At 39.1% G+C, this 26,434-nt stretch overlaps 3 protein-coding genes across 4 annotated transcripts; 1 reads left to right on the top strand and 2 right to left on the bottom strand.

The window, feature by feature from the left end:
* Positions 1 to 913: 913 nt before the first annotated feature.
* Positions 914 to 8,040, bottom strand: mpv17l (MPV17 mitochondrial inner membrane protein like). Its single transcript, XM_023334609.1, has 4 exons — positions 7,393 to 8,040; positions 4,625 to 4,695; positions 3,809 to 3,838; positions 914 to 2,309 (listed from the first exon to the last, which is right to left on the bottom strand). Exons 1-4 carry the CDS (start codon positions 7,694 to 7,696, stop codon positions 2,082 to 2,084), a joined length of 633 nt encoding a protein of 210 aa, XP_023190377.1. The 5' UTR covers positions 7,697 to 8,040; the 3' UTR covers positions 914 to 2,081.
* A 2,232-nt stretch (positions 8,041 to 10,272) lies between these two features.
* ntan1 (N-terminal asparagine amidase) lies at positions 10,273 to 15,938 on the bottom strand. 2 transcript variants are annotated; one of them, XM_005797227.3, is made up of 10 exons: positions 15,726 to 15,937; positions 14,234 to 14,336; positions 13,608 to 13,673; positions 13,417 to 13,525; positions 13,263 to 13,336; positions 13,122 to 13,175; positions 12,990 to 13,043; positions 12,807 to 12,904; positions 12,050 to 12,163; positions 10,273 to 11,935 (listed from the first exon to the last, which is right to left on the bottom strand). In XM_005797227.3, the coding sequence occupies exons 1-10, from the start codon at positions 15,804 to 15,806 to the stop codon at positions 11,765 to 11,767; spliced, it is 924 nt and encodes a 307-aa protein (XP_005797284.1). In that variant the 5' UTR covers positions 15,807 to 15,937; the 3' UTR covers positions 10,273 to 11,764. The 2 variants fall into 2 exon arrangements, with proteins under 2 accessions (XP_005797284.1, XP_023188843.1); XM_023333075.1 differs by having other exon boundaries at positions 12,990 to 13,175; positions 15,726 to 15,938.
* Positions 15,939 to 16,220: 282 nt separating this feature from the next.
* Positions 16,221 to 25,504, top strand: LOC102235022 (probable ATP-dependent RNA helicase DDX17). Its single transcript, XM_005797228.3, has 13 exons — positions 16,221 to 16,553; positions 18,117 to 18,279; positions 18,425 to 18,521; positions 18,810 to 18,943; positions 19,233 to 19,298; positions 19,389 to 19,530; positions 19,604 to 19,764; positions 19,887 to 20,059; positions 20,164 to 20,274; positions 20,366 to 20,427; positions 21,046 to 21,105; positions 23,135 to 23,368; positions 24,389 to 25,504. The coding sequence occupies exons 1-13, from the start codon at positions 16,495 to 16,497 to the stop codon at positions 24,883 to 24,885; spliced, it is 1,959 nt and encodes a 652-aa protein (XP_005797285.1). The 5' UTR covers positions 16,221 to 16,494; the 3' UTR covers positions 24,886 to 25,504.
* The last annotated feature ends 930 nt before the right edge of the window (positions 25,505 to 26,434 follow it).

Raw genomic sequence — 26,434 nt, 5'->3', positions numbered from 1 at the left:
CTGTCATCCACATAGAAATAGGAACTGAAATCAAGTCTGTCACAACAGAAAATAAGATTAGGATCTAAAGTACTGTCTCTTTAAAACAAAGGTAGGAACGCCTAACACATGTTAACATTTGATGGTTGATGACTGCATTGAAGACATAATATGGAAGAATGCAAATAAAACAGACGAAAACAGTATTGCATTCATCTGAAGAGGAAGAAGAAGGGGTGGCCAGTATATAGATATTCAAGTAAATGTTTTAAATCAGATGAAAACGAATCTCAGATTGCCCCAGTAGAAAGTTAGTAGCTGTAGTGTTACAATCTTTTCTTGAGCTGGTAAGAGTAGAAAGCAATAAAAACAGACTTCCCTTGTTTAAAAAGCACCTGCTGATACAACCAAGTATAAAGCATGACAAAATAAAAACAAAGTAGGCAGCCTTTCTCTGCTTGTCTTTGACATTCACTCTCTTGGCACAATTCAAGCCATGGCAAGCTTTGACATAATAAATGTGATTTACTGGTTAATCTCAACAATCATCCCTTTTTGAAATACAGAATTTAAACCTTGTGAGTGTAGAAGGTTCCAGTATAAGCTTCACATGAATCAACAGAACAGGATCAAATTAACTCAATGTCTGTATTGGGCAACTCAGGAGAGCCCATTCAGCTCCTTCAGACTAGCGGCAGCAGCAATTAGCAAACACCTGGTGGAACTGCGTGGCTGCTGAGCTCATCACACAAATGATTTCTCGGTGGAATGCTGCTGAGAATGGTTGTAAACAGCATAATGTAGAAGCGTTGTTGTAATAATGTGCTGAAGGTGCAGTGTCGGAAAGAGTAGGAGTTTCTTAAAGAGGCAGAGATGCAATTTCAAGGCATCACATTGCGAAGTCAAATTTCTTTTCAGCTATGTTTGATATATAAAGCATTTTTATAAAAATCGAAGGTAACATAGTTACTTGACTGTAAAATGGCAGCATGTGCCTGGAAAATACACAATTCTGCCACTTGAAGACTTCACTGCATGAAAACCATGAGGAAGTCTGTGGGGGTGCTTTGGAAAATGTTAGTCAAGAAAAACAGCACAATAAATAAAAATTGTATGGAAAAGCCAACAAGGAGCAAATGCTGACAGCTGCATGTCAAACTTGTTCAGATTTACTGTCTGCTTTACTTGGACCAGAAGATCCTGAGATGAACCAAAGAAGAAATGAAACCACAACAAATCTCAAAGTCAAGGGAAATATGAAATAAAAAGTAAGCCCCTACCACTGTGCATATTAAACTGTGATTCCCAGAGACATTAATGAGCACCCTCTGAAATTCTGCCTCAGCTGCAAGCCTCAATGCCAGACATGTTAGCATAATGTGGTAAAAGCCACCACAGCCCAACCTTTTCTTGGAATGTGCTGCTGCTGCTCCGAATACAGGAACTATAAATTACTGGAAAGGAAATTAAACTGATGCGACTGATGTCCATTTTGAAATTTCCCCGCATTTCTTGAATTATAAACATAAAAACAGATTTCCTAACTGACCCAGTTAATGTACCACAGTGTGAACTGAAACCCCAACAGATCACAGAAGCAAAGCTGATAAACACTGGCTGTAATCTCCTTTGTTTTAAGATATTGAAAGTTTCGATCAAATCAATTAGATCCCACTCTGCAATGTGGAAATGATGTCTTGTTGCACATTGGGTCTTATCATTAAAAACTGAAGACATGCTCATGAGTATTTTCAGTATTTTTAGATTACTTAAGCTAAGCACTGGGTGGAAGTACAACACAATAACCGGTGCTAACCTGGTTAAATAAAACCTAAAAACATGCTGACAGGTCAGCATAATGCACAGTAAGACTAGATCATATTTTTAGACTTGCTGTATTTCTATTGCTGTGCTTTATGAACACTTTCAACAGGCTGGTGGAGGTTTGCAGCATCAGGGAGACCTCGGTTTATGGGTCTGGCAGTGTTTTTGAAAACAATGAGACAGTAGAAACAGGACTGAAATGCTGTCCTTTGGACCTGATGAATCCAGTTTTTATCCTCCATTATCGCCTCCTGACAAAACAACTTCCAGTACTCCTATTATGCAGTCCTGGATGCTGCCTTTTCCTCCACCTTTTGCTTTGACTCTATTTCGTCTTTGGCAGGTTCAGCTGCCTCGTCTTTCGGGGGGAACATCCATGCCAGAGCAGCTCCGGCTGTGCCGTCCCCAGTCTGACGCGAGAAGCAGAGGAAGGTGGCCCAGACGAAGGCGCAGCAGCCGGTGAAGGTGGTCCGCACGTACAGAGGCACCAGGGCGAAGTTCAGAAACTTGGAGAAACAGACACCTCTTAATATATGAAAGGCACAGTTGCTATGATTAAAACTCAATAGACGAGAAGTCGCAGAAAGGACCAGCTATAAGCATCATACAGTAGAGCTGCTGGTTTCAGCAAACAAGGGTAGGCACTTATTATTCTATTTTTATGTATTAGCCTGCATACACATACACATTTTCATTTTGATCATTTATTCTGACTTTATTTTAGCATCAACATCTAGTAAATAGCTTGTTAATTCTAAGTAATACCCTGTGTATGACTATAACATTTTTAATAGTTCTACATATTTTATATTTCTAAAGTCCTTGAACTTGTTTTTAGAAATACTGTTTTACCGTAACTGATACAAAATACATGGGAACAAGTTTATCCTGAGGCTCTTTGTCCACCTGGTGTTAATCTGCTTCTTGGGTAATCTGCTAAGAAGGAGGAAGCGTTAAATACTTGTGTGAAAGTGTCCAGCACGCTTTCGGGTCCAATCACTCAGGCCACATTGATCCAGAGGACACGTCTCCTGACCCGTTATACTATCCCTTCAGTGCGCAACACTAAAGGGATAGTATAACAACCTGACATAAAAAAAAACAAAATATGAAAGAAGTGATTTAGGATTTATGAAAAGCTTCTGGCTATGCTGAGAATATGAATATTTCGTGAATATGAATATATTGCGGCGACTTGCAGCAGTGTTTGTGCTCCTGTCGTGTGCCGATGAGTGCAGCTCTGCTGTAAGCTGGAGGTCAGCTGGTTTCTATTATGGATTTTATCAATATTTGGACACCATTCCGGACAATAAGAGGACTTTTGAGGCTAACACTGATGTCATCTGTGAGAATGCCAACCAGAGAAAGAAAATTAATGGGTTTTTGATGTTGGATTCAATAAAACAAATGTTTTTATTTTTGAACAGTTGATAGTTGAATTACAGACTTAATCGCAATCATCTTCTCGGCGTCACTGTGTACATTATTGAAATCACTATTTATTAAGCTTTCATATCTAAAAGGCTGTGCATTACCATTTTGCTTGTCAGTAATATGACTGGCCACTTGGAGGAACTTTTAATGTTCGCACAACTGAGAGATTTCATAAAGCAAAGGAAGAATGACGGGAAACTATGGCGATGAAAAAAAGAAGAATAGTGAGGAAAATTGAGTCTAATTACAACTCATTGTTATTGCAGAAATAGTATTGGAATATCATGTTTTCCTAATACATTCCTAAATACATCTGTATTTGTATAAATATTTGCACACTTGCTTTATCCACTGCTAACAGTTGAGGTAGAAAGGTTACATGTTCATTTATAAATAGAGCAGGTAACTGAGACTCAGCCAGATATGCAGACCAAAGTTAGCCATCACCTTGCATTCTTGGATCAACAATAATGCATGTAAATTACAAATTAAAGGGTAAAAAGATCCTTTTTCTTGATGGATGCTGGATTTCACCAATACAGACAGTCGTGCAAAATATGTTAATAATTACCTGCATGAACGGCCAGAACATCAACCCAGTCTGAAAAAACGAGAAACAGAAATCAGAAAACAGAAGAAAACAGAAGCAAAGCTACTTTATTTCACCTGCGGAGATTCTTACAATCAAAAAATTGAATGTGTTTTAATATTCTAACAAGCAAAAACAAATAATTTCTCTGGTTTACACTTAGAAATTCTGTACTTCTCTACCTCTGCAACTGGAAGAGTTAGAACGGATCCAATAAAAATCACCAGCAGAGGTACAATTATAGAAACTCAGTCACGTTTGGTTACTCAGTCCTGTGAATCGTGTTGAACAGGAACTCTTTGACGTGGAGAAGCTGTGGAATGAATAGCCAACCTTGTGGCAGAACCGGTCTTTAACCTCAGCTCCAAACGTTTCATAGCTCTATGTGCTGTTCATTCATACCTTGAAATCTCAGGAGCCCAAAATTATAAAGAAGACAGGCTTTACCATGAGTGCTTTATTGTTTTTTAAAAATTGTTTTACTTCATTAGAGGCCCATCTGTGGACATGCAGTGCAAATGAGCTAAATCTATAAATGTTATAGCGTTCAGTATTTGTTTATACTTAACACTTATCCCCGTGCAAATACACATTAAGAAAAGAAGAACGAAATAGGTGACCTCCTAACAGACACAAGAAGTAGCAGAAATCTGCTTTTTTTCACAGGGTAATAATATAAAATTTCACTCCTTATCTTTTGTGGGAGTAATCTGCAGAAAAACAGAGTATGTTTATATTCTTACTTTTATTTCCATCTTGGACAGAAAGAAAAATCCGTGCTTTTGAGAGTTGACCCACCTTATAAGTGTTCAGGAATTTTTCCCTCCAGTCTTCCAGGATGTCTTCTTTGCCCTCCAAAAAACTGACACCTGATTGGAGAAGAAGATACCGCACAAAAATGATTTACAGTGACCATGGAAGAGACCATTATAAGCACTGCTAAAAAGCAATAAGTCACTGGTAAAAAAAATTTAAATAAAAAAGCACTTCATAAACGAACTTTTGCTATTTAAACAGAATGAGCAATATTCTCATAAACCTTTTTTTTTTTTATTAACAACAGCAAATATATTGGTTTCCTGAAAAAGATGCAGATTTTTTATCCTGGCTGGAATCACTAAGAACTTAGATAACTTTTAATAATTGGGATTAGTTGTACAAAATAATACATATGGGCACAAAAAAGAACATGGCGCTGTACATTTAAGCTTTTGGTGGTTTCAAAGTTTCCAAAATCCACAGGTTTGGTTTACAACTTTGTGTTCGATTCAGTTCGCCTCCCTTCTTTCCACTAATTTCTCAATACTCAACAAACATCATCCATCAACCACAGATAATCTTAGATTTATAGTCTCAAATATCAGTCCTCTGCAACAGACTGGCGACCTGTCCAGGGTGTACCCCGCCTCTCGCCCGGAACGTTAGCTGGAGATAGACACCAGTCAGGGGGTCACGAGGAGCACCCCTCCTAAGGGACAAGAGTGCTAGAAAATGAATGGATGGATGGATGAATATCAGTCCTTATCAAGGGTTTGTCATGTTCACAGGTAAAAACTGAAGCCATTACGCAGTTTGTCATTAATTACACCTTTCAGGTAATCTGGGTAAACATTGCTGCTTCTGAAATAATATAAAAAAATAAATGCTACATTTCTTACTCAGCAGAAGTTACTAGCTTACCAAAAAAAAAGCATTTTATTGCCAAACATGTTGGCATAAGATAGGATTTTTTTTCTTGTTGACCTAATTCTCTCCCGTGCTTATACTTTATTCCCAACTTAATCAACAAAAAATAGCACAAGTAGGTTGTTTTATCCATATAGCAGACTTCATAGTTCGGCTAAATAGATGCGCAGGATATAAACATGTTCTTACAACGCAGCTACTTACACAACAATTATAATATATATTTGGAACATGTCTTCTGTAAATTTAAGATGTTTAGCAGAGGTGCATAAATGCACAGTTGTTATTCTCGATGGAGAAGATAACAGGGGAGAAAACACAGCCCTGAGGAACACCTGGATGCAAATTTTCCCTGGTCTCTTTAGCTGTTGTCTGTTTTTAAAAAGGTTCTTAATCCACTTGTAGACAGTAAACTTATTTAAAAACTATATTTTAAGCACATTTATTTCTCATAGGGGATCTGTTCATATCTTACTGGCAGCTCAGGATGTTGCCAGAAGGTGATGCAGCCCCAACTTAACAGAATCCTTCCATGACAGTCCCTGGTAAGCAAATTGGATATTGTTCACTGGCACGCCATCTCTAGTCTCTCAAAGGATTTTATGATTACAGATGGTGCAAGAATAAGTCTGTAATCATTCAGTTCAGTGAGAATGGGTTTCATATAGAAACAAAATGATCTTTTGAAGATCTTGGTGAAGACAGAACAAGTTGACAAGCTTTCTCTGTTTCGAAAATGTTAAATACCATTTCAGCTGATCCTCAATGGAAACTTGTTGCAAGAAGGAAAGCAGCTGAGGGTTAAAGGGGTAGTGTGTATGAGCAGATTCGTCAAAAATAACTCAATAACCGTTTTAAGACCTCAGCCAATTGTTGGTTGTTAGCAAGGTGAGGTTGGCGGCTTGTAGTTGGAAATGATTTTCACACCAATCATTACTCTGAAAGTAGAGTCACTGGCAGAGAACTGGATCATCAGCTTCCTAGAATAGCTCTAATCTCCTTTCAGTCTGTATTTGGCCTGATTTTAAAGCTGTTTCTGTTTTGTGGTGTTATTGTTATGTGCTAGGTGGGAGCTGATTGGGTTAGCGATAAGGTTAAAAAAAATTACTGCAATGTATTTTGCTGTATTGAACGGTTTTGATAATTGTAACAATACAACTTCGAATCGTAACTGTTTAATATGTACTAGAAAAAATACATTCAAATAACTTGTAAGACAATAATAACCGATGATATTTATTTCTTTAAAAGTTAAAATGAACTAAGCACTTAACTCCCTTAATTCCTCCCTCTGCGCTGCCTTTTTTAGCAGTGTCTGTTATTAAATATTAAAGTCTGTCTTTATAATTGTTGACTTTTTCGGTTTCTCAACCAATTATTCAAATTATTTGTTGACCTCCACTACCTAGTAGAGGACACAGATGTTCTCAAATAAATGTAACAGTTTAAGCAAAACCATCTCCATGTCCTCCCACTAACCTAGGAACCCAGCATCAGCTGCAAGACTGTTTCACTTTTTACTCCATTTCTAAATATCTTTGTAAGCACCAGCAACAGTTGGCATAAAGAAACTATAAACTAATGCCAGAAATGGAAAGAAGCCAAACAAAACAAAGATAGAAGATCCCCAGATGTGTACGTCTAAAACATGTAATAAAAGGGACAATTATGGTTCTCCAGTCTTCAAAAAGGGTAGTTAAGATTAATTTCTAATTAATCTTAGCGCTGAGATAGTTTGACCTGACCTCTGTAGGACTATGAACCAATGGGACACATGAGAAGATCACGATGTCCTATGCTTAAGTTACAAATCGACAGATATGTTTATGTTTCAACTATTAACAGCACAGTGTTTTCAGTGTGGTGATGCGTTCACTGACCCGTGTAGAAGACGCTGGTGGCTAGGGGCGCTGCCGTCGTCTGGTCCAAGAGCAGCTTCTTCATTACCATCCCGGCGGAGTTCCCCGGAAACCTGCGCTCCAGCAAACGCATCCAGAAGAAATTGAAATTCCCGTGAAAACTGAACGCCACCGCAGCGACGTTGCGCGTGTGTCTCCAGTCCATCTGGTCCCTGGCGGAGAACCACTGATGGACCAAGTCTCCGCCGGCGAACAGGCAGCCGTACAGTGTGACATTCGTGACCCACGGAAAGCGGCGGACATGCCTCAGAAACGCCTGGAGCATAATTCAGTCTGCGCCCAACATGAAGGAGAGCAGAAGACGTTGTTGTCCCGGGCTGGGAGTTCACTAAATCATGATGTTAAACCATCGTTCCCCTTTTTCTCTGGAGGATCGTTAACACACACACACACACAGCTGTACGCTTCCTTTAAGGTATCAACAAATTACATTTATAAATAAAATAAAAAATAGTGTTTGTCTCTGACAGTCAACGTTGTAAATCTGTAAAAAAAATCCACACAGTGTAGCCTACTTGCTTGTCAAACTCCTTCCAGCACAGAGAGAGGGAGCGACAGTCCTCCACCGGCTGCGGTCGACTCCTACTGCGTATTTTTCTTACGTAAAAAATTACCCACGTAAAAAAAATGAATGGGTGGAGTAGTAAGAGTACAGTCAGTCAGCTATACTCGGATGGGCTAAACGTGCCATCATCCAGTAAATACTTCGGTAAATATACATATGGTAATTAAATTGATGTTGCCAAAAAAAATACAATAAAATGGAGAATACACTTCTATAGTGTTTATTATTATAAATAGAAGTAAAAATATAAATATTTCAATTCAATCGCATAAATAAGTTTCCATCATGAATTCCAATTGACCAGAGATGAGCTGGGATCTATGCGCTGCAGGTTAAATACACCAAGAAATAAAATGTTTTTTAAACAATTATTTTTTACTGTTCATTAGATGCATTAAGACAAAGAATGCCTGTAATCTCTGGCATGAACAATTGTAGCTAAATATTTGACTCCACTGGGTATAAATACTATGTGAATGTCTAGCCGTCATCATAGTATTCAGAAAGGAAATTGGTTTGTTTCCCCAGTTTGTCGTCCCAGACATGACAGTGTTAAAGGAAAAAAAAGTGTCTCAAATGAAAAACACACCAACCAGCAGAACGCGCTTTGATCCACCTTTTTGCTGTTTGAACTAAATCTAGGGTGGAAACATAAGCGCTGTTACGCTTGTAATTTCATAATTTTCAGTTGGATGCAAAACTATTACCCCATCAAAGAATGAGTAGAATTTGTGCCCCTCTTTTTGGTAATGTAGTCCATAGAAAACACAAATTAAAAACGGCTGAGCGAAACTCAGAAAAACTGGAAACCGCTATCGACCAGGAAACGCTGGATCTTAGGTTGCAGTGTGCTTGAAGCAGCTTGCAAGGATTAGAAGGAAACAGTTTATCAGAAGGCCATATGCTCAGATTTTTTACTGCACTATGCCATAATTCCTACCATTACTCGCAGAGGATTTTGATTGACATAAACACATGCACTTTTGAAAAGAAACACATTCATATAAAGTGTGATATGGTCAAGAGCGAAGGATAAATAAACATAAAAGACAACTCTAGTTTTGAAGGTACATTTCCACAGATAAAAAAACATTCAACTGACCACTTCCTCTACAATTTATGCACTTTAGAACAGTACAGATATTTGTTTTGAGTCTGTAAATACAGAAAGGTTTTAAATGGGGGCTGAACAGTGGCACAGTTGGTAGCACTGCACAGCAAGAAGGTCCTGGGTTCGATTCCCGGCCCGGGGTCTTTCTGCATGGAGTTTGCATGTTTTCCCGCTGCATGAATGGGTTCTCACTGGGTATGCTGGCTTCCTCCCACAAAAACATGACTGTCAGGTAAATTGGTCTCTCTATATTCTCCCTAGGTGTGTGTGTGTGTGTGCATGGTTGTGTGTCCTGTCTGTCTCTGTGTTGCCCTAAGACAGACTGGCGACCTGTCCAGGATGTACCCCGCCTCTCGCTCGGAACGTTAGCTGGAGATCGGCACCAGCAGCCCTCCTGACCCCACTTGGGACAAGGGTGTTAGAAAATGGATGGACGGTTTTAAATGGACTTTTCCATTAAACAGAAGTTCCCCTGGCTTTCTGTAAAAGTGTTTTTACTGTGTGGTACTGTTTGTGGTAACACTTTGGTTCTCTTCAGAAATCCTGCGTGGGTAATGTTTTTCTTGAAGATCTGATGTTTTGGCAGCAGAAAGAGTCAAACTCACACTCTGTTAATATAAACCAAAACTACAATTTCCACAAGTTAAACTGAAACAGTGGACACATAGGGAATATAGTATGAAAAAACATGTTCTCACATAAAAAAAAAAACCAAAACATCAATATATAAACCTGTGAAACAATATAAACCCACCGACTAAACATGAACCATGAAAAGGTGGCACCAAGAAAGATCAACTGAGTATTCATCATCAGCAGGTACAGAAGAAAATCAGTGAGGGCGCTTGTTTTTAGGAAACAGTGTGAAAAGGGCCATTTATTACTCTGTAGGGCTTTCATTAGAGCTGTGGTGAACCCATCCCCCCAAAAATCTTCTTTACTTTGAAAGAAAATAAGGGCAAAGTGTCGACTTCTTTTGGACTGCAGTGTGAAACCGGCCAACACTAAGGCAAAGTTAAACCACAAACTGGTATAGTTATGAAACCATGCATAGCAATCCAGTGGACCAATGGATACATCTTGTTACCATATGAGCCTGGAGAGGTAATGTGCTGCACCTTGAAAAAGAAGCTTCCATTAATTTAGACAGACAGACAGACCAACATAAGGTAGTGCATAACTATAATGTTGAAATGTTGAAGGAAAATGAAAATATCCCATTCTCCTTAACCAATAAAAACCTCAAAAGTGTGGTAAACATATTCATACAGGTCCTAATACGCAGATACCCCCAAATAAAATACAGAGCAAGCAAATATATTCACAAGTCACATAATCATCAATACATTCCTCCTAGGGCTGGACGATGAATACATTTTATCGATCAATCTAAATTTGGGTTTTTGAAGATTTCATTTTTGGGCAAAATTAAATCTTCAACAATTTATTCCTTGGGTTTCTATAGTTCAGAGTGATGTCAGCAGACCCAAGGCCGGCCATCTTGCTGGACAGGTTTTACAGCTTCTGTTTATGTGTACGAGGTTATACTCTGGTATAAGTTTTACAGATAAGAAAATACCTCATCTTTTAACACACCAGCATCAAATTATTATCAGCAACAGGACTTTGAAACAATTGTGCAAACGACTGTCTATTCTGAAGAAAAAACCGACATGGATTTAGGTAGCCAACTAACTCTTTAGAAGCTTATATCTCATAAAAACAACTTTTTATTGCAATTTTAAGACGTTCTTCTAGTAAAATTTGTCTTTATTCTGCTAATATTATGACTATATTCTCGCAATTAAACAATTTTTAAAATTGTGTTGCCTGGCCCTAATACACCCTTGTACAACTCACAAAAAGAATGACAAAAGCCACTTTTTGAAAATATTTTCTCTTTTTTCTTTTAAAGAAAAGAAAGCAAGAAAAAAACAATATCGGATCTGGAATGACGAAATCTGAGATTTAATTTTGAAGTCATATCGCCCAGCCCTAATTCCTCGTATGAGTAAATATAAATTAGTTAAAATCGAGCTATTCTGTGAAGGCCTCAGAGGTTTGCTAGTGTGCGTTAGTGAACAAACAGCATTGTGAAAACCAGGGCCCCCCAGAAAACAGGTCAGGTGTGTAAAAGCTTAAATCATAACTGTTAACCGGTGAAGACATTAGCATTCAATCTAAACCAGACATATCAAAGTAAGTCCTCAGGGTCCGGTATTCTGCAAGTTCTAGGTCTTTCCGTGGTTCAACACAACTCCTCCAGAACTTTAGGAGAGTAATTTAACTATTTACACAAGCTGTGTTGGCTTAGATAATACGTAAATAATGTGTGTTGGCTTGAGCAATGGTTTAGATCAAAGTATATTTGCGTGTTAAAGTATCCCAATCAAAATCCTCAAGCTAATCTAAAAGAATCTGTAGACTTGAAAAATGATAATCACAAAAACCCTCCATCCAATCTGCAAAATGCAAATACAAAACTGGCTTTACTCAGAGGAGCCGATCGGAAATGATCCATGTGGTATGAATACATTTGCAAAGCGCTGGTCTGGGATTGGATCCTTGAGAAAATACTCTGATTGAAAAGGGGTCAGTGTTTCCATTGGAAAACAAAAAAACAGTCAAATAGCATTTAAAGGTTCAGCTGTGACTTGTTATGACTGGACAAGCCTCTCCCAGCTACCGCTCTCCGTCCGGTGGTAGAGGTGCGGCTGACCTCCCGGGAACAGGCTGTCAGAGTTTGGATGCGACAAAAGGAACTGGATGGTGGACTTAATGTGTTGGACAAAGTGCGGCGGTTCAGCAAACGGAGACGTGGACAGGTACTACAAACAGGAAAAAAATAAATAAATTATTTATATAACTCGCTATACTGCGTATTCTCCCAGTGTTGTTCTGGTCACCTTCAGAGGGTCAGTACTTCCCAGACATTATGTTACCTTTAAAATAGTGGCATCACTTTGTGACAACCAGAAGGCAATTTCCAAATCAGGACTCCACTGGCATGGTCCAACTTTAATAAGTCCATGTCTTGAGTCATAAATGTCAGTCATCTGTAAAGAAGAGATATTTTATTAAAAATCAGTGTGTAGTCTAGCTTCAGTCCCTTAAAAATGAGACTATGCGTGTAAATTTACATCATAAGGACAATAGCATTTACAGCTAAAGATGGCATTAAACAATAAACCGAAAGAAATAATAATAAAAGTATTAGGCATTTTAAACTATTTATGCCCCAAGATCTTTGGTTTTGTTTTGTCATGTCACAACCACAAAATTCACTGCTTTCTGTTGGGATTTTATGCATCAGATCAACTCAAAGTAGTGCTTAAAGGCAATATGGAAGGGAATGTTTTTTGAGTTGTTTCTTTTTTTTGCCTGTTTTACAAACTAACATCTGAAAATTGTAGAGTGCCTATGCATTCAGTCCACCTGAGCCCATACACTGTAAATGCATATTTCAATGGTGCTACAAATACAAATACAAATCTTTTGGGACATGTCTCTACCAGCCATGGACATGTAGACACATTGACTTTTAGCTCATTCTTCTTTGCAGAGCAGCTCAAGTTCAATCAGACTGGATTGAAACTGCCTTTGAACATTTACATTTTTAAGTGTTGACATATACAGTATATTCTCAACTTAACTTTAGAGCTGGGCTTTGACTGGACTAGGTGGGACTTAGTTTTTTACCTCTCCTCCAGTGAAGGTCCGTGCTGACCGTAGCATCTCTGCAGGTCCTTTATGAGGGAATGAGGCAGGGAACACTTCCCCTGTTTTAACATTTACACCTAGACAGACTCAAAATTATTACCAATAACATGACATACAGTATATGCATATTACTTGTTTCTTTGCCATACATCTGCCACTCACCTATTCCATATACTATCGGTTTATGAATTCCCTTGTCAACTACATTGTTCATCTCTACAACAGAAAGAATTGTGACTGAGAAATCAGAATGTCCAACTACAGTATTTACAAAAGATAGAAAACATATAAAACCTGTGATGCAACATGTCTCCAGGTGAATGTGATCCTTCTGTTTCTGGAACGCTGCTATAAAGTAAAAGCAGCACATGTCAATTTGGCGATTTTGAGATTATGTCCACGAGCAACATACCATAGAGAACTTTATTAGCCTACCCAGGATGTTAAGGCTGAGTTTATGAGATCTTTTGTCATCGTCATCAAACCCTCCAACTAGATGCAGCTCAAATCTAGATGGCAGCAGAAAGTGAAACAAATGTTAATGGGAAATTATGAACTTTGAACTCGTACTTGTGCATGTATGACGTGCCTGCCCTCATTACAGCCGTTACTCAGTGATGTGACGGCTTTCGTAGTGAGCTGGACCTCAGTCCTGGTGCTGGAGCCATCGAGGTGAGACAGACAGACAGCTCCACTACCTGCCAAGTAATGAAACAATTTAGAATCCTTTAGCTTAAGGCAGATGTAACGCACAGTAGGAATCTGGTAGAAGTACAGTACCGGTGTGTCGCAGCACGACCAAGTGGCAGGTGGTAGCATCATCTGATCCAAGGATCGAAACGCAGTCTGTGAAAGATTTGACCAGAACGGATGAAACTGATTAGAGTTCAAATTGTAAAGTCATACCGACAAAAGCACTGATCTTACACCACATGGAGAGAGAGAGAAAAAAGTAGGTGTAAAATCCATCGAATGATGAAGAAATTATGAACAGCTGCCCATAACTCTTAAATGTTTTGACTCTTTAAGACCACAAACTTTAATGTATTTTATTTGGATGTAGTTTGTCAGACCAGCAAAGTAACTCATAATTATGGAGTGGCTGGCAAATAATGAATAGTTATCAAAATGCAGACTTTTTCCAGATCTGAAAAGTATGCCATGCATTTTTATTCAGCCCCTAATACTCGTGAGCCCCTAAATAAAACCCTGTGTAACCAGAACTAACATAAGTAGTAAATAGAACCCAGCTGTTTGTAATCTAATCTCAGCATAAATGTAACTAGTCTGTGTGACACAGTTTCTTTTCTCAGTAATACATGGATGTCAATTCAAAATTCAGAAGATAATTCAGGTTCTTAAATGCATGACTGTGATTTGTCATCGTGAGCAGCAGGTGTACTCACTGTCTGCTGGAGTTGTCGCTGCAAACTCTCTCTGCTGAACATACAGAAGGTGCTTCGCATCTACATCAACACGTGGCTTGGAGCGAAATGCTTTTGCATTTTCCTGCAAAACAAAATTAAACTTTTGTGTTTTCCTGGATTTAACTCTAAAATAAATACAAACCAAAAGTCAGTCTAGTGACAGTAAGCATTATTTTATTTCTATGAGTCAGAAATACATTTTGTAGGAGAAAAAAGTCTTTCTTGAAATGCTATGTGTGTCCTACTCATAAGGTTTTATTCATATTTCATCATGGTCATATCTTAATATTTTATAATTACTTTGTATGAACAATTTTACAACTCTGAAAATTTAGGTGCAACTTATTTTTATGTCATTTATATAGACTGCAGTTTTATGAGTTCTCGAATCCCTCTTAACCATTTTTTAAAGTATGTACAGCATACAGTCAGTATCTATTTACTTGAGACATTTTTTGAATCTACAAATTACACCAAATAGAATGAATGAATAGTTGGACCTCAGAGCAGACAGTTGGGTACATTGAGCTGGGTCCGTAGGAGTTTATAATTCCTATTATAAGAATGTCTTCCTGAAAGTATGTATTAGTGCCATCTTTGCCATCTGGGGTTTGCTTCCTGGGCTCAGGATCTTTTTTTAATCTCTTCAACTCTTTCTCTTTTCAGTTTATTTTCTGTCAGAAACAGTTTGAAAAAAGACACTAGGCCCACAATCCTTTCATAACCAATGTCAATCAATCCATTTCCAGTATAGGTAATTGCTGCAAAGGTTAATGCGATCAACTGTCCGCTCCCAGCAGGAATAGGCACTGCTGCAAAATCTGTGACTTTTTGCAACTGAATTTATTTCTTTAAATGGATAACATTTTGTCCCAATTGGGGTGATAAACTGAACTTAATAGTACTGTATTCTGAATAGGATGAAATTGGAATATGGTTAATGAAAATGTACAATATGATTGGATTGAATTGATTGTGTATTTCTTTATACCAGCTATATCTGTTTGCCTTGTAAAGTCCATTGAAATAACAATTGTAAATTGCTGCTAAATAAATAAATTGAACTGAACAGGATGGATTGATAAACAGACAAATGTAACATAAAATGCAACCCACACAAAATGTGTACATTTCTATCATTATTATACATTTATATCCCTTTAATGTCTTTTTTCCTTCTTCCATTTTTTAACCTACAGAACTGTCCTTACCGTCCCTACCTTCCCAGACTGATAGGATCCTGCAGCACTTTCTTGTGTTTCAGAGAAGTAATCATTATAATCACTTTATAAAAGGCACAGTAGGTCCATATAAAAAATGGCCGGGTGCAATTAATGTTCTATTTTATGTGTAGACGTGAAACAGATAGCGTAATAACAATTGTCTTACGGTGAAAGAACAGTTGCAATGTGGGAAATAAATGCCAAAAGTAACACGATCACATAAAACCAGACAGTTTCAGGAAACAAACCTGTAAATGTGGATATTTGTCGAATAATTCCGCTGTTGATCTGAAGCAATCTAATTCTCTGTTCTGGAAAAACAAAGGCATGTCCTTCCACCTTGTCCGCTTCCAAACCAGTTCGGTATTATGCTACAAGAACACCAATAACTTCGGTATCAGTATTGGTTCACTATAAAACAGAACTTCCTGAAATGATCGCAGTCTTTTTCGTTTTAAATCGGGTTTCGTTTTTAACAAAGTCTGGCATAGTCGCCACCTACTGACCGCTTATGGTTTTGCAACGCGTCTCTTTTCTTGTTCAAATATGTAAAACCAGATTTTGTTTTATAAAAAAAATATCTTTAGACATAGGAACAATGATTTTTTTTATGCTGCACAGTGCACTTTTGCTGTGTTTGAGCCGCAACAGACGCATACATACCGAGAGTCTTAAAGCGCCAACGTTTTCACGGAGTGAGATTCTCCATTATTACTTAGGCAAATTGCGTACGTCCTGACGTTTGTTTTGAAAAGGCGCTACGTAGTTTTACTAGCCATTAGGCCGAAGTCGATGTCTTTCGCTGGTAGGAAACAAACAAGGCGACTGGCGACGTGTTTAGAGTTGCTCAATAATTCCCGTGTTACTCGTTTTATCTTCTTATTTCAGCTGTTACAAATAAAGTAAAAAATTATTTGTTGTGTGCTCGCTCATTTTTACGCTTCTGTCGTCGAACCTGCTGCGGCTAACCATCGTTCTAGCTAGCGACAAATCTACCAAAAGGGCTGTTTTATCGAAATGAGAGGGGGCTCCTCGTACGGAGACAGGGACAGAGACAGAGATCGTGGACGAGACAGGTACGTTTTTCAGATTTAGCAAAAATAAATAAATAAATTTAGTGTTAATTAATGTTTGAGCTTCAAATATAGATTGGCTTTGCATGGATGAAAGGAACACACAAACAAAAGCTAAGCTAACGCTTAAAGATCCATTCCAGTTAATATTTACATCGTCAAAAAACATCCGATCAGTCGCCGAATAAAGTTAGGTAAAGTGTAAATTGAAAATAACATTACCACAAAGGACTGAAAATGCTAACAGCGTGTTTGTGGAACCCCATACAATTGCTTTAAAGTTGGCCTATCTGTGGTGTGGGTCATGTTTTCCTTCTCACTCAACTATTGTAAAAGTTTTATTGCACGTCTGATCTTGTGCAAATAATTTGCACTAGATTTTGGGCTGCAGTAAAGTAATGGTGTTTGATTTAGGAAATTACAATTTTTTGAAGGAGTTCTAATTAGATACTGCAGTGTAGAATTGACATTAATAACTCGGTTGACTTACTACTTTGTTTTACTACAAATAGTTTAGTTTTAAAAGGTATATCAATTAATCAAATTTTATTTGTACAGCACATTTCAGCAACAAGGCATTTCAAAGTGCTTTACATCATAAAAACACAGTCATGCAACATAGAATCAACAATCAAAACATTGCTTTAAGTCAAGTTCCATTGCTAAATTCTTAATTGATTATAATTAAGACAACATATTGGTAAAATATGTACATCCTAAGAAGCTAAAAGAAAAAGGGGGGGATAAAACAGATCTGTCCAAGAGAATAGAAGAGCAATAGGCAGAATGTCCCTCGTAGATGATGCCAGGCTTTGGTAGCTTGTCTACACACTGTTCCCTCATTTTACACACACTTCTTCATAGAACCTATGAACTACAAATGCTGTCTCAAGACACTTACGATGACAAGGCAAATTGCTCCAGTTTACATTTAGTAATGTTTCATTCAATTTGGGTCAATTTTACACAGGCATTTAATAATTTAAATCAAGTTAGCATTGGTCATTGTGAATACTTTTAGCTTCAGATTTAATATGAAAGCATAAAGGGGAGGAAATGGATAACTATTTCCTGTTTTTTACTAGAGAGGCACCATTCCACTTTTTTCACTTCCAGTACGGATTCAGATATTTGAATCCGTACTGGATATATATATATATATGTATATATATATATATAGCATCGGCTGATACCGATCCGATACAGCAAAGCAGCGCTGAAATGACTTAAAATGTTTTTTTTTTAAAACATAAATGTACTGACTTACAAATGTATTTCATAACTCCACACCAGTATAGCACATGTAAATATGCCAATAACTTCACAAGCTTCACAAACAAGATTCTTTGATGTTGAGTTACTGATTAAAAACATTTATCTACTCTAAAGTACACTGCTCAAAAAAAATAAAGGGAACACTTAAACAGGTGTTTAACACTTAAAGTGTTCCCTTTATTTTTTTGAGCAGTGTACTTTAGAAAGGTTCAGAAATGGGTATGGCTAGATAGACTTAATTTGTGTAATAATTGGTTTGCATCCTAATTTCTTTTGCTTTACCTCTCTCAGACCACGGTTTGGAGGGGGCATGGGTGGCCGCAGCGGACCGCCGCCTATGAAGTTTGGAAATCCTGGTGAGCGTCTCCGCAAAAAGAGGTGGAACTTAGATGAGTTGCCGAAATTTGAAAAGAACTTCTACACTGAACACGTTGAAGTCCAACGCATGGGTCAGGTAGGTTGGTTTTTTTTCTTCTTTTCTTTGTACTTGCTCACACACCATCATTAAAAATATAATAATAATAACAATAACAAGCTGTTTGGTTATGTGTAAAAATTTTTTTGGAATGCTTATTTTTCTTTTTTGCTTCCATATCTAGTATGATGTGGAGGAGTTTCGCAGGAAGAAGGAGATCACCATCAGAGGCTCTGGCTGTCCAAACCCAGTAACTGCTTTTCATCATGCTCAGTTTCCTCGTGAGTTAGCTCCTTTTTACTCCATCTTTCATAAAGTTTTTTTGCTGTAAAAATAAATAAAAATGTCAAATTCTCTAATTCCATAAAACCTTATTTGCCTCAGTTTAGCACGTTTACTCATTCTTTTACGTTCGTAAATATCCTCTATTATTTAAATGTCACGCACAAATCAGCAACATATACATATATATATATATATATATATATTTTTAGAAAAACCCAGACAGATCGCTTTCAGTAACATTTAAATGGCTGAGTTAAACTGTCTCCTGCCTTTGCCCCTTGCAGAGTATGTGATGGATGTCCTGGTGCAGCAGAACTTCAAGGAGCCCACAGCCATCCAAGCCCAGGGTTTCCCTGTGGCCTTGAGCGGCAAGGACATGGTGGGAATAGCACAGACTGGCTCTGGGAAGACGCTGGCTGTAAGGATTTCGCTTCATGGTCTTGTCAATAATGTATTCAAATCATTTTTAACATTTAATTTGATCTCTAATTGGTGGAAATCTGTGAGGGATTCTGAAATATGAACAAAAGAGACAGATTAAAGTAAAAAAGTAATTCATGGTGTATAATTAGTATCATAAATAACCTATACTTTGAAAGCAAAATGGAAGTAACTTAAGTTAATATTTAATGTTTTGAATCTAAATTTTTGGCAAAAATTGTGAAAGCAGTTCTAACAACTTATTGCCTCTTTTTTCCCCCTTGCAGTACCTCCTTCCTGCTATCGTACATATCAACCACCAGCCCTACCTGGAGAGAGGGGATGGCCCTATAGTGAGTGCAGGAGAGAGTTCAGTCTAAACATTTCAGTGCACAGAACCCTTGTCATTTATCCCTTTCTCCTTCGTCTTCCTCTGTTCTCAGTGTCTGGTCCTTGCACCCACCAGAGAGCTGGCTCAGCAGGTCCAGCAGGTTGCCTACGACTACGGCAAGTCCTCCCGCATCAAGAGCACCTGCGTGTACGGCGGCGCACCCAAAGGCCCACAGATTCGAGACCTTGAGAGAGGTGGGTGTGGTGGGCTGATGTGGACTGTTTGGATTTTGACTGTTTCTGACATTCTGTTCATATCCGACCGTAGGCGTTGAGATCTGCATCGCCACGCCGGGTCGCCTCATTGACTTCCTGGAGGCGGGGAAGACCAACCTGCGCCGCTGCACTTATTTAGTGCTGGACGAGGCCGACCGCATGTTGGATATGGGCTTTGAGCCGCAGATTCGCAAGATTGTTGAACAAATCAGAGTAAGGCTGCTGCGGTTATGTAGTTTTGCTGTTTTCAAATGACCATTGATAAGTGGGGGTGTTTTGGTGCTTTTTTATTTTTTTCAATTCGTATAAATCCATCTCTCTCTTGTCTCTTTCAGCCTGACAGACAGACCCTGATGTGGAGTGCAACGTGGCCAAAGGAGGTTCGGCAGCTTGCCGAGGACTTCTTAAGGGAGTACATCCAGATTAACATTGGCGCTCTGGAGCTCAGTGCCAACCATAACATTCTGCAGATCGTCGATGTCTGCATGGAGACCGAAAAAGACAACAAGTAAGACTTGAGCGTGCGACCTACATCATTTGCTTTTGTATGGTCTGATCTTCTCACGCTGCTCGTTCTGAGTTGATTTGCTAACATTGTCTCTCTGCATGCAGGCTTATTCAACTGATGGAGGAGATAATGGCTGAGAAGGAGAACAAAACCATCATCTTTGTGGAGACCAAAAAACGATGCGATGATCTCACCCGGAGGATGAGGCGCGATGGGTGAGGAGGATCTGTGACTCTTTAAAAACGTGGTGGGCAGCTTTCAGTGTGTGAGTTTGACTTGCTGAATCGATGTGGTTTTGTTACCTAGATGGCCAGCCATGTGTATCCATGGAGACAAGAGCCAGCCAGAAAGAGACTGGGTTCTCACTGGTAAGAATACATCACAAACAGTAGAGGTCAGGGTGTTGGCATCTCTGAAAGTCAACTTTCATATCATGCATACCTTAGGACTGTGGATAAAAATGATCTCTTGTGCCAACGCCGACATATTTAGATTGATGCCCACTGCTGACGTTGATTAATATGCATTGTCCTCGTTTAAATAAATAAATGAAATGAGAGTCTACAGATAAAAACATTCTCTGGGTTGAAGTCTTTAAAAGTATAGAATGTACGTAATTTTTTAGCATTGAATAAATGTGAAAATAGAATATGGACATATATGTGTGGCCTTTTTTCTTTATCATTTAGAAGTGTTCTCCATCAGTGCATCTGTCTCTATGCTATCAATCTTTCCACCAATCCTTCCACAATCCATTATCCATTAGTCATCAGTCGAAAAATTCACATATTGCATCTGTTTTACAGTACTAATTAATTTCTTACCTAAAGAAGAAATGTCACATTCTCTCACACCTAGCATGATCAAACTTTCCTTCCTTTAAGATGTTTCCTCTCTTCCCTTTAATTTAATCTTCTCCTGCTTTGATTTATCAACTATTTGGCCACATTTTTTTCAACTGACATGTTTTCGTTTCAACTCCACAGAATTCAGGAGCGGCAAGGCCCCTATCCTGATCGCGACAGATGTTGCCTCTCGGGGTCTGGGTATGTCTGGGATCACATTGTTTACTTCCTGTGATTTCTGTTCTCAGCATCATTTGTCTCATTTAATTTGTTCTTCAGCTAATAATGAATTTACATGTATTCAAGTCAACCATAATCCCCAGTTAATGCTCTGAATTAAATCAAGCAGGTGGTAAGTATAACAAGTTAGTAAAAAAAGACTCTTGTACAGCAAGCAGGCTTGAGAATTACTTTTATATCCCACAAGCTTATTTGCAGGTATTGTTTTCACAAAATTACAGAAATCATGTATACTTCTTCAAATTAATTTTAGGTACAATGTTCGTAAATTGAGTTTTTCTTTATTTATATTTTGTTTTTTTCTTCTTTTACAAAAATTGTACAAGTGAAAGTCCAGCTTCTTTTGTAGCCAGATATGTGAAAATCACAGAAGAAAAAAACAGAATGAGTCCAAAAAAAAAAAGACGTTACAACCTGGTAACGTTGTCGGCTGAAGCATGCAGAGCTGCAGGCTTCGAGCCTCTCGATCCAGCAGGTTCATAGTCTGTTTCTTGTTACCGCAGTTTAAAAGCTTCCTTCATGCGGGGCTCTCTGGCACGCTGCCTGAAAGGAGGGGTGTGTGGGCCCACAACGTCCTGCGCACCTTTTCTTATGTCTCCTAGTGTGGTGTCAGTATAAACTCCTCGGATTGCTGCTCATGTTTCACATTTTTCTGCTCGAAATCTTTCAACCTTCACGTCAGGAGAGAGCCGTATGTTTATGAGATAGCTTTGAAAAGAAAATGGGGGGGGGGGGAACAGTTTAACATCTGACATTTCTGTAGAATATTCTGAGAAGGGGGGATAAGTAAAGTTTTGTAAACTTTTACCAAATTTCGATGACTTTATCCTTGTTTTCTTCTCCCCTCTTCTCCTCTCAGGGTTTGGCAGCACACGGCAGCTGTAACAGTCTGTGCTGCTGTCTCTGTCCCCCTCAGTCACATTATAAAAGGCAAGCTTTGTGAGCTTTAGTGGGATTAACGCCCCTATTACTCTCCTGAACTAAGAAAAAGAAAAAAGATTGAGACTCCAACCCCCCATCCCCCATTAATGTCAGTTTGCAAATCCAACGAGCCTTCCTTGGGAGCATCCTGAGGGTCCTGTATGTCTGCCCGTCGGTCCAAAAAGCAGACAGACAGGGGAGAGAGAATTAGACGGGCTCGTCTGGATCCAGTCCTGGCCAGGGTGTGAGGAGGGTCCCGCAATGCGACGAGAGAGCAACAGAACCAGCCATTGGGTGTGCGTGGGTGTGTCCTTTGGGGTTTAACGGTTCTGCTCCCGTCTGACGTTGCTGGAGTGAGCAGAAGGTGAGGGAGGAATCCAGTCTCCCTCTCCCTCAGCCCTTCCCTTTGAACCAGGACTGATCAGGGGGAACCTTTGTAAAAACAACTTGCAGGGGGTAAGTACCGCAACACCCCTTTGTCTTAACTCCTTCATGAGCTCACCCTACAGTCAGGTTCTGCCTTTATGCTTATATTACAAAAGAAAAGAGTTCATGGTTCAATAATCATAGCACACTATTGTTACTGTGTAATAAATTATTAAATGGCTTCCCTCTCGTGACGGAGGGGGAGATGGGAGACTTATTGATCAGCAGTGCTGTCAGAGCCCCACGTCTTCTGTAATGAGAAACAGACTTCCTTACCTTCCACGTTTAGGCCAGTAATCATGAGTCCTCTGAAAAGCACAGAGGCTTAAAATGGTTTCTTTACATGCCGGTTCTCACTTTAAATCAAGTGAGTGCGCAACGTTGAAGGCATGTTGAATAGTAAAGCTGTGCTGTGTCTCTGAAATTAATCTTTGGATGTGTGGATTGTTGCACGGTAAGTGAACTCCAATTTGTTTCAATCTTTCTGCTTCACACCAAGACGTGTTGTTGCATTGATAGATGACTTCAGTCGTTCATAGGCATAAAGCTCCCAGCTTTCTTTAGAATTTCATTAAATGCATCACTTCCTGTTCTCTAAAAGCCCTTTACCCTTCTTGAACTTCCTTTGCTGTCTATCCCAAAGATGTGGAAGACGTAAAGTTCGTCATCAACTATGACTATCCCAGCTCCTCTGAGGATTATGTCCATCGTATTGGGCGCACGGCCCGCAGTACCAATAAGGGCACCGCCTACACCTTCTTCACCCCGGGAAACCTGCGACAGGCCAGAGACCTGGTCCGGGTCCTGGAGGAAGCCCGGCAGGCTATAAACCCAAAACTGCTCCAGCTGGTGGACTCCAGCCGCGGGGGTGGAGGCGGTAGGAGGAGCTATATTTTTATTTGCAGTGCCAGCCAGTGGTGTACATATACATCAGTCTATATAATTGATTTGATTTCTCTTTGAATTATTCAGGAAAAATTCAGTAACAGCTTTGGACTTCTGTTATGCATCTCACTTCACAATCTATTCCGAAAGCACGATCCATACCGTTAGCTCATTTACGCAAGTGGGAGGATCACGGGAGAATGTCTTTTTTTTTTTTTTTTTTTTTTGCAGCTAACTGTAATCGTAAATATAGTATATTTTAAAGACAATAATAAAACACAGATAAAAAGGGTTTAATTATGTGAAAAACAAAATCAAGCACATGTACCTGCATACCACATTCAAGCACGAGGAAAGATGGAGTAATACTTTTGGATTTTACATAAAACTATGGGATATAGTCTTTTACAATCCGATAACACTTTTTGTTAGTCTAATAAACAATTACAAAAATAATGGCCTCCTACCAGAAGACATTGACAAATACGTTACAGTCCAGTGAGTCCAATACACAATTTACTACTGCATTATAACCTTATAACTTAATAATTATGACAATTATTTATTAATGGAAAAATAACATTGTCTAGGGAAATAGATCCTTTCAGAAAGTTTTACTTAGCTGAACTACAGCAGCGATTTGGAAGTAGTAGTTTTGGCGCATGCGCAAATGACGGCGGCGGTGGGGCAGAGGTAAAGCGCTCGACCCATGTACGCACTACGGGGATCACAGGGTCGAGTCCTGGCCCATTGACCTTTGCCGCATGTCTTCCCGCTCACTCATATTCCACTTTCCTGTCAACACAAGGCCACTAGAGCCAAAATAAATAAAAATAAAAAAATGTGCGAAAGAGCTGATGGCTCGAATAGTGCTTCCGGGGCAGATGGTAGAGTGACGATGCTTTAAATAGCTCTTTTTTCAGGCTAATAATCAGGTTTCTTTGAGGCGATGAAAGCAAAAGCCCATTCTAAATGTTACTTTTCATTGTTTTTTTGGGGGGTTTATATGCAGGTGGCAGGATGCGTTACCGTGGCGGCAACTCCAACAACCCTAACCTAATGTATCAAGACGAGTGCGATCGGCGCATGCGCTCCGGCGGAGGCGGCAAAGACAGCCGCGGGGGCTTCAACCGCGACGGCCGCAACAACCGCGACGACGACCGCTCCTCGTCGTCGTCCTACAGAGACAGAAACCGAGATCACAGGAACAACTACAACGCCGGCTCGGATCAGTACCAGAACTACAACAGCAACAACGGCGGAGGCTACAACACCCGCGGCGGAGCCCCGACCGGCGGCGGTCAGGAGCAACCCAACCAGCCGCAGGGCCAGTTCGGCCAGGGCCCTCCTCCACCCCCTCCGCCGTCAGGCGCCCCGCAGCCGTTGATGGCACAGCAGTTTCCCCCGCCGCCGCAGCCCCCACTTATGGGCTTCATGGGGCAGCCGCCTTTCCCTCCTTTCCCCGCTGCCCCCCCTCCACCGCCAGGCCCACAACCACCCCGTAAATAGTTATAATTAACATGTACTGGGTAAATTTGTTCAAGTGTTTGTAACTCAGTTTTATTGTTGTGGTCTCCCAAACAGTGTTATATCCAATGAGGTAAGGGCTTGTACTTTCACACGAATTTTAAAGAAAATTTGTTTTAAGGACCCCAAATAATTAAATTTCCCCAACCGAGTATTGTGGAGGAGGAAAAGGGATTTATCTCTCTCTTTTTTTATTTTATATTTTATATTTTTTCCTTCACCAGCCAAACTTTAGGAGTTAGAGAGACAGTCACATTCCAAACACCTCCTTAATCTTTGTACTTGTTCAACTCGACTTATTCAGTTTGAAATAGGTGGCTTTTGTTTATAACTTCAATTACAGCTTCACTGTACCCGTTTCTGATCTTCTCTTCACTGGTTTTGGCAATGACCACTTTTAGATAACTTTTATTTTGCCTTTTTATTATGTATTGTGTTAGATTTAGGTACATTTAATCATGCATGCCTCCACATGTTCCCTTTGTGTAGCAAGTCAGAAGTGAAGTAGTGTTTTGAGCTTTAACTAAAAACATATTGTTGCCTGTTTTCTGTCAACGATGCTCTTTTTACAGTGTTTTCCTAAATAAACAAATTAAATCAATACATTTTTGTCTTAATTTGCAATTTATCCTGAAATATCAGGTAAATTGTTGGATTTGCTTCACACATAATAGTAGAATATTCTTGGAATTGATTATATGTATAGTACTATTTTGATTTCCAGAATTAGGTGATTTTTCTTTAGAAAGTCATTCTAGTTTTATTTATGTATCTTAAAAACAGTCAATATAAGTCTAATAAACAATTACAAAAATAATGGTCTCCTACCAGAAGACATTGACAAATACTGGACAAATACTATAATGACCTGAAAAGTCTAGAATTTGATTTCTTTTTTTTTTTTGGCCCCCTTCCAAAACTAGAACTCTAAAGCTGCATGTGCTGACTCCATCATTATGTTTTGTTAAGTAAATTTTAAGTTAAACTATGAGATCTTACTGACACCTACTGGACATTGTTTACATATTTAATTTGGTCAGTCAAGCAGAACTCGTCCAGCTGTACGCTTGGTTTGTTCCTTGGGACACTATTTGTCTGTAAGTTCATTTTATCAATCGTTATTCCAGCATTGTGTAATATTTTGTAGAAAGGTTTTACGTTTCCCAACCAATATTTAAAGCTGCATCGTTAACTAATTGGAGAGAATTGGGAGTCACGTGTTTGCCTGGTTGTTTTCTGTATCTGTAGCTGATGTATACTTTTGTGTTTTGTTACAGTTTTACAAAAGAAAATGAAAGAAAAGAAAAACAAACCAGCAAAGAGTTGCAAAAATAAAACAAGAAAACTATCAAGGACTGGATTATTTCCAACTCAAGTGTTAGCTAGCTGTCTAGCTTTGTAAGAGCAACACATCGTGAGGGCACCATACTGCAATTTTATCACAAAATGTATTGTATAACATCCACTGTAAAAGTTGCAACACATACAGCACATCTTTGTTTCCTCTCCTAACCTATAGAAGCAATCAGAC

Source organism: Xiphophorus maculatus, chromosome 5 (assembly GCF_002775205.1).
Source record: "Xiphophorus maculatus strain JP 163 A chromosome 5, X_maculatus-5.0-male, whole genome shotgun sequence".
Lineage (NCBI taxonomy): Eukaryota > Metazoa > Chordata > Actinopteri > Cyprinodontiformes > Poeciliidae > Xiphophorus > Xiphophorus maculatus.
This window is presented reverse-complemented; position numbering and strand designations above follow the sequence as displayed.